Source organism: Chroicocephalus ridibundus, chromosome 11 (genome assembly GCF_963924245.1).
Source record: "Chroicocephalus ridibundus chromosome 11, bChrRid1.1, whole genome shotgun sequence".
Taxonomy (NCBI): domain Eukaryota; kingdom Metazoa; phylum Chordata; class Aves; order Charadriiformes; family Laridae; genus Chroicocephalus; species Chroicocephalus ridibundus.
This window is the reverse complement of record NC_086294.1, coordinates 1,955,001-1,963,275: the sequence shown is the minus strand read 5'-3', so window position 1 is coordinate 1,963,275 and position 8,275 is coordinate 1,955,001. Positions and strand designations below refer to the sequence as shown.

General features: G+C 61.6%; 2 protein-coding genes across 2 annotated transcripts; both read right to left on the bottom strand.

The window, feature by feature from the left end:
- Window positions 1-2,658, bottom strand: LOC134522122 (protocadherin gamma-A5-like). The gene has a single exon (XM_063349427.1). The coding sequence runs from the start codon at window positions 2,641-2,643 to the stop codon at window positions 1-3; it is 2,643 nt and encodes an 880-aa protein (XP_063205497.1). The 5' UTR covers window positions 2,644-2,658.
- Window positions 2,659-4,838: 2,180 nt separating this feature from the next.
- Window positions 4,839-7,325, bottom strand: LOC134522157 (protocadherin gamma-B5-like). The gene has a single exon (XM_063349477.1). The coding sequence runs from the start codon at window positions 7,323-7,325 to the stop codon at window positions 4,839-4,841; it is 2,487 nt and encodes an 828-aa protein (XP_063205547.1).
- Between the last annotated feature and the right edge of the window lie 950 nt (window positions 7,326-8,275).

The window sequence follows — 8,275 nt, the reverse complement described above, 5'->3', positions numbered from 1 at the left end:
TCACACAACTACTCTAACGCTGAACAACGAGACCACGTTCACCTCCCCAGAGAAAGAGGCACCACCACACAGCGAGCTGATCAACGAAGCTTTGCCTTCCTTGTAACTAAACCTCATCGTACAGACAGGACAGAGAGCACGGGTGGGAAAGAGCAGAGAAGCGGGAGAGGGAGGCGTGGCAGAGCAAGCGTGGTGGGAGGAACTCACCGGGGGAGCGTCGGGGTCGGCGCGGCGGGCGCCGTCGGCGTCCTCGGCGAGCAGCGGCGCGGGCTCGTCGGGCGGCGGGCGCGCCGGGAGGGTGTCGCAGCAGCTGCCGCCCGAGAAGCGGAGCTGGCTCTTGCGCGAGTCGGCGGTGAGCGACACCTCGTGCGAGTAGGAGTGCAGGAAGGCGCGGACGCCGTCGATGCCCACGAAGTGCGAGGCCGGGACGCCGCGCAAGGCGCCGCTGCCCGCCGCCAGCAGCTGCGAGCGGCGCCAGCGCCGCAGGCGCAGCGCCAGCAGCAGCAGCAGGAAGGCGAGGAAGAGGCAGGACACGGCCGCCACGGCCAGCACCAGCCAGCGCGTCAGGCTGACGGACGGCTCGCCCGCCGCCGCCGCCGCCGCCGCCGCGCTGCCCAGCTCCGACAGCAGCTCGCCCACGCTCTCGGCCAGCACCACCGTCAGCGTGGCCGTGGCCGACAGCGCCGGACGCCCGTGGTCCTTCACCACCACCACCAGGCTCTGCCGCGCCGCGTCGCGGGACAGCGGCACCCGCGCCGTGCGCACCTCGCCGCTGTGCAGCCCCACGCGGAACAGCGCCGGCTCCGTCGCCTTCGCCAGCTCGTACGACAGCCACGCGTTCTGCCCCGCGTCCGCGTCCACCGCCACCACCTTGGCCACCAGCGCCCCGGGCTCCGCCGACCGCGGCGCCAGCTCCACGCCCGCCCAGCCCGCGCCCGACGCCGGCGGCGGGTACAGCACCTGCGGCGCGTTGTCGTTCTCGTCCACGATCACCAGGCGCACCGACACGTTGCTGCTCAGCGACGGCGCGCCGCCGTCCTCCGCCCGCACCCACAGCCCCACCTCGCGCACCTCCTCGTAGTCGAAGGAGCGCAGCGCGTACAGCGCGCCCGTCTCCGCGTGCACCGACACGTACGACGACAGCGGCGCGCCCCGCACGCGCCCCTCCCACAGCCGGTACCGCACGCGCGCGTTCTGACCCCAGTCCGCGTCCGCCGCCCGCACCGTCAGCACCAGCGCGCCCGCCGCGTTGTTCTCGGCCACCCGCGCGCTGTACCGCGCCTCCGCGAACACCGGCGCGTTGTCGTTCACGTCCAGCACCCGCAGCGACAGCATCGCGCTGCTCCACAGCGGCGGCGAACCGCCGTCCGACGCCCGCACCGTCACGTTGTACTCTGACACCGCCTCACGGTCCAGCTCCCGCGCCGTTACCACGCGGTAGTAGTCCTCAAAAGTCTTCTCCAGACGGAACGGGAGGCTCTCGGCGATGCTGCACCGCACCTGGCCGTTGGGGCCCGAGTCGCGGTCCTGCACGTGCAGCAGGGCCACCACCGTCCCCGGCGGGGCGTCCTCAGAGATCTCGCTCAGCGCCGACCGCACTGAGATCTTGGGCGCGTTGTCGTTCACGTCTGTCACTGTGATCGTCACTTTTGACGTGTCGAAAAGCTCTCCTCCGTCTCTTGCCTGCACCTCCATTTCGTACGAGTCGCCTTCCTCGAAGTCCAGGCTACGCAACAGCGTGATCTCTCCCGTCTTAGGGTCCAGATGGAAAATCTTCGAGGCTTTCACAGAAACCGTTTGAAATGAGTACTTGACGTCGCCATTCATCCCCTCGTCGGCGTCGGTGGCCGTGACGGTGAGCAGGGCGGAGCCCACGGGCACGTCCTCCGCCACACGCACCGTGTACTCCGCCTGGCTGAACGCGGGAGCGTTGTCGTTGGCGTCCAGCACCGCCACGCGGATCCGCGCCGTGCCCGTCCGCGACGGCTCGCCGCCGTCGCTCGCCCTCAGCACCAGCTCGTGAAAGGCCGCCTCCTCCCGGTCCAGCGCCTTCGCCAGCACCAGCTCGGGACGCTGGTCCCCGCCGGGGCCCGCCTGCACGGACAGCGAGAAGTGCTCGTCGCCGCTCAGCTCGTACCTCTGCAGGGAATTCCGTCCCACGTCCGGGTCGTGAGCCTTTGCCAGGGGAATTTGCGACCCCGGGGCTGTCATCTCGCTCATTCTCAGCTCCGTTTGTTTCTCTCGGAAGCTGGGGGCGTTGTCGTTAATGTCCCTGATTTCCACTTCGATTCCGTAAACCCGCATCTCCCCCTCCACGATCACCTCACAGCGCAGCACGCATTGCTGCACACTCTCGCACAGCTGCTCTCTGTCTATCCTCTCCGCCGTCACTAAATGTCCCGTCTTCCCGTGCAGGGCGAAATACTGTGTCCTACCTTCGGAGACAACGCGGACGCCGCGGTCTTGGAGCGTCGGCAGGTCCAAGGCCAGGTCCTTGGCCACGTCGCCCACGAACGAGCCCTTCGGCATCTCCTCAGGAACCGAGTAGCGCAGCAGTCCCCACACTGCCTCCCACGCTGCCACCATGACGCACCACAGCAGGGCTCGCTGCCACGGGACCCAGAGCCTCCCCGCCGCAAACATCTCCTACGCGGCACCGCCGCCCGCCGTTCCGCCTCCCGATCCGCCTGCCGATCCGTCTCCGGGACCGTTTCGGCGCTCCCCGACGCTGCCGCGGACCCCTCCGCTTCGCTGCACCAGTGCTCCGCACCACCCGGACGCTCGCAGACAGACCGACCGCCCAGCCGGCCAGGCAGACAGCGAGGAAGCCTGGCCGCAGCGGGCGGGGTTGCCTGCACCGCTCCTGCCGCCTTCTCGCTCCTCCTCGGTCAACAGCGGCACCCGCAGCCTCCTCCCGGCACTGCAGCCACCCAGCGCTGCCCACGGAGACCGCTTCGCGTCCACCGCGGATTTCCTGCGATGCCTTTTCTGCAGACCATCTCTTCTTTCATCCTCGAGGACATCACGACCAGCAGAAAGTAATAACAAGCCCTCCGGTTTTGTGTTATTTCTACTGCACGGGAAACACGTTTTGTAACAGTGATATATTTGTTAATCTTTCTGAACATGACGTGCAAAATACTGTGACCCTTAACCCTTTCGTCCGAAATCACAGTCTCCACCACGAATTGCACAGCTTTTTTTTTTTCTTTTTTCTCGTCGCAATTGAATTAATTTTCCCTCACCCTTTTTGGAAATCCAAAAGCGTCATACAGTTACATTAATTCCCCAAATCCTGACCAGTAGAACAAACCAAAAGGAAGATCCTTCCTCACAAGGACAGTAGGGATTTCCGGCATTGCCTTTTCTCTAAGTCCTTCTTTTCTTTAACGATGCATGTTATTTACATCGCACAGGAAAAATGACTTGCTATTGGCGATAGATGGGAAGTAAAATATTGTTTCGTAATATGACCTGTAGATTATTACGAGTTTGATACCATTCGTGCAAATGTCGGTCCCCCTCAGGAATTTTGTAGCAGGCATGCTTGAATCATTCGGTCGAAGACAGCAAAACATAACAGGCTCTTCTATACAAAACGTGATATAAACACCGACCACGCCGCGCAGAACCTGAGATATCAGGCTCATTGACACAAGCGAAAGACACTTTGACTTTTTTTTCGGAAACCAAGCGGTAATAGACTGATGCTTATTAGTAAGGCATTCATCTATTTCTTGCATCTTTACTTTGGTAGGACACCTTTTCCACCAACTACTCTACGACGGCACAGGACCCTAAACTCTGCCCGGACCATTTGTAAAGGTGCAAATGGACTTCAAGTGCCTAAGTGCTCTCATTTTGAGTCCATTTACATGTGATCTCAGGACGGGTAGAGCCCTCCCCTTGTAAACAGGCAGACACAACTCTTTCAACAAGTTGCTCATAAGTTGTTCAGTCTAGCATTCCCCTCTCAAGGCGATCAACCAGGTCCAAGCACCTCTCTTTGGAAAAAGGGGAGAGGAAGACACGACAGGGTCTGAAATGCTAAATGCGAGGTTTTTTTTTTCCTTGACATCCTATTCTGTATCTCAGCTTGTGTATGAAAGGCAGATCAGGAAGGGTAAAAAGAGGGAACAACCAAAGGGCATGGAAGAACAAAAAAAAAAAAAAAAAAAGACAGAGAGAAATAACTGCACAGGGAGCTCGGAAAAATCATGCCTGGACAAAATTCATTCGTCCTATTCATGCTGCCATTTCTGCAGCAGCCTTCCCCCGAAAGCTGGGCGACACTCTCTGCTTTCACTAGGGACGAAGAATCTGTCTCTTTTCCATTCATGGACCTACACGCACGTTTCCTTTGAGATTCCAATATTGAAAAACCATTAATCAAAATGTTCCTGTCCATCTATTAACCAGATCCAAGTACATAGTTTGGGGAAATATCGATCAGAAAGGAAATATCTCCAACTGCAAGTATCAATCGCGAGTCTGTCAAGCAGAACCAGCGGATCTCATTCTACACAGTAAGGATTCGCCTTCACCCTTAATACCTCAGACGATTATAAGTAGCAAGAGTTGGAGACAAAACCTCTCAGCTGTACCTCAACCCGTGACCACCCATAAACCAAGAAGTTTTGGTTGGTAACGGCCAACCAAAGCAGGTAACGGCCAAAGCTGGTAACCAACCAAAGCTGGTAATGGCCTGCTCTGAATGAAAGGGAGTTACACCGATCTTTCATTTCTCCACGGACACACAGACCAGCACTCCCCACCCACAGCATATCCCATTCACTCCATCCAATCCCAGGGGAATAGGCACGGAGGTTCAGCACAGATCAAAGAAAACAGCGAGAGCGAGAAGGCTTACACACCTGCGGGGCGTCGGCGTCGGTGGGCGGCTCTCCCGCGCCGGCGCTACTGCTCGGGCTCGGCTTCCCGCAGGGCTCCGCGCCGAGCAGCTCCTCCGCGGGCACGCTGGGCAGCGGCGGCGGCAGCCAAGCGCCCTCGGCCACGGCGCGGGCCGGCGCCACGCACAGGTTGTAGGAGTAGGGCAAGGTGCCCTCGCAGAAGTCGGCCGGGAAGGCGGCGCCGGGCACGGAGAAGCGCTGCGCGCCCAGGCAGCGCAGCACGGCGGGCGGCCCGGCCCGGCGCAGCCGCGCCAGCACGGCCAGCGCCACGCTCAGCAGGAAGAGGGCGGAGAGCAGCGCCAGCGCCAGCACCAGGTAGAACTGCAGCTCGGCCGGCGAGTCGGCGCCCGCCGCCCGCTCGCTCAGCTCCGGCAGCGCCTCCTGCAAGCTCTCGGCCAGCACCACGTGCAGCGTGGCCGTGGCCGACAGCGCCGGCTGCCCGTGGTCCTTCACCACGGCCACCACACGCTGCTTCGCCGCGTCCCTCTCCGACACGGCCCGCGCCGTCCGCACCTCGCCGCTGTGCAGCCCCACGCGGAACAGCGCCGGCTCCGACGCCTGCACCAGCTCGTACGACAGCCACGCGTTGCGCCCCGCGTCCGCGTCCACCGCCACCACCTTGCCCACCAGGTAGCCGGCCTCGGCCGAACGCGGCACCACCTCGAACGCCGCCGGCAACGACGACGCTCCCGACCCCGACGCTCCCGCCGCCGCCGCCGGCCAGAGCACGCGCGGCGCGTTGTCGTTGCGGTCCAGCACGAAGACGCGCACCGTGGCCGTGGAGCTCCGCGCCGGCGCCCCGCCGTCCTGCGCCCGCACCGCCACCGCGAACTCGCGGCACTGCTCGTAGTCGAAGGAGCGCTGCGCGTACACCGCGCCGCTCCGCGCCTCCACCGACACGTAGGGCGCCGCGCCCGCGCTGCCGCCCGCCAGCCAGTAGCTCACGCGCCCGTTGGCGCCCGCGTCCGCGTCCCGCGCGCGCACGCGCACCACCGGCGCGCCCGCCGCGTTGTTCTCCGCCACGTAGGCGCTGTAGGCCGCCTCCTCGAACACCGGCGCGTTGTCGTTCACGTCCGACACCTCCAGCACCAGCGACGCGCGGCTCGACAGCGACGGGCTGCCCCGGTCCCTGGCCACCACCGTCACTCGGTGCTCGGACGCCTGCTCGCGGTCCAGCGCGCTCGCCGTCACCACCTTGTACGACCCCACCGACGACGACACCATCGACAGCGGCGCCTCGCCCGACAGCTCGCACCACACCTGACCGTTCTCCCCGGAGTCCGCGTCGTTCACGTTCAACAGGGCCACGACCGTGCCGGCCGGCGCGTCCTCGGGCACCGGGCTCGACACCGACAACACCGCGATTTCGGGAGCGTTGTCGTTCACGTCCAGCACCTCCACTTCCACTTCGCAGTGCGCCACCAGACCGCCCCCGTCCCTCGCCTCCACCACTAGCGTGTACCCTCGCGTGTCCTCGAAGTCCAGCGCCTCCTGCAGCCTGATCGTCCCGCTCTCCGCCTCCACCACGAACTTCTGAAGCACCTTGGCCGGAGCTTCTTGGAAGCCGTAGGTGATGCGAGCGTTGGTGCCGGCGTCGGCGTCGGAGGCGGAGACGTTCAGCACCGTCGAGCCCGGCGGCGCGTCCTCGCGCAGGCTTGTGCGGTACCGTTCCTGCGCGAACACGGGTGGGTTGTCGTTGGCGTCCGTGACGTTGATGCAGAGCTGGGCGGTGCCGCTGCGGGGCGGATCGCCGCCGTCCACCGCCGTCAGCAACAGACGCAGGCTCTGCTCGCTCTCCCGGTCCAGCGAACGGTGCAGCACCAGCTCCGCGAACTTGCTGCCGTCCTGCCTCTCCTTCACCTCCACCTCGAAGTACCCGTTGGCCTCCAGCTCGTAGCCCTGCAACGAGTTGCTGCCCACGTCTGCGTCCTCGGCGACGCCCAAGGCAAATCGAGCGCCGGGAGGAGTCAACTCGCTGATCTCTAGCTGGAAATTGTCTCGCAGGAAGTGCGGCGCGTTGTCGTTGACGTCCTGGATGGCCACCTCGACGTGGAAAACGTTGAGCGGGTTCTGCACCAGCGCCTCGAAGCTGACGGAGCAGGACGCCGACTCGCCGCACATCTCCTCCCGGTCCAGCCTCTCGCTCACGTACAGGTTCCCGCTCTCCCCGCTCACCGTGAAGTATTTCAGCTGCCTGTTAGCGGCAGACGCCACCCGCAGCTTGCGTGCCGGCAGCTCCGCCGGGCTCAGCCCCAGGTCCTGCGCCAGCGGCCCCACCAGCGAGCCTCTGCCCAGCTCCTCGGGGATGGCGTACCGGATCCGCTCCGCCGCCGCCCGGCAGCACAACACCAGCAGCAAAGCGGGCAGCACCACCGCTCGCCCGAACGCTCGCCGCCGGTTCTGCCTCACCGCCATTCTCGCCAGAGCTTGCCGCGCTCCTCCCTCCTGCCGCTGCCGCGGCTGCGGCTCCAGCGCCGCTCCGTGTCGGCCAACAGCGGCACCCGGAGGCGCCGCCACGACACCGCAGCCGGCCCATGTCCGCGCTCCCGGGGACTTAGTAGTTTGGCCGCTGTTCAGTGGCTGCCCCCAGCTTTGGGGTCTCTCTTTTGTTAGAATCAGGAAGCACAGGAAGATTTTCTTGCATCAACTCCAAAGACTTTTAAAACTGAGATGTGCTGTCAAGTACTTTTAGGTCATTTCCTTCAGACGCAATAAATACTCTGAAATAACTATTCGTGTCAGAGCAATAAATAAAGGAACTCAGGTGCTCTTCATGAGTCTAGCCGCAACCATAATAGCAGGAAGCTATTTTATAGCTAGCAAAGTCTTTAAGAGCTTTCTAGCATTCTGTCAGTTACTTTGAACTGTTCTTTCCTTACCTGGGATGAATACCCAGTTAGGTATTATAATATAGGAAATATTCTTGTTGGAGTAAAAAATAAGTAGTGAGAAACAGAAAGAAGCAGAAGTCATTGCAGTCCTCTCATGCTGGACCTGCAAAGGTTTTCTTTCTTCCCTGAATTGCTTCCATTTGTTCATGGAAGTCTCGGGTGTTTGTCCCCCTGTTGATTTTTAGTTTAGGGGGAAGAATAATCACACTGAGAAATGCATCAGTCTAAATATAATATGTATAGCTGTATGGTAAGACAGCAGAACAACATTTACAGTTTTGTTCGTGATTCACACAAGTTGCTCCTTTTGCGTCTCCATACTTGAAGGACTGACAATGGGAAAGTGCAAAGCCATGTCGAGCCTTTCATAGAACCATAAAATGGTTTGAGTCATAATGGACCTTTGAAGATCATTTAGTCCAACCCCTCTGCCATGTGCAGTGACATCCTTCATTAGATCACATTGCTCAAATT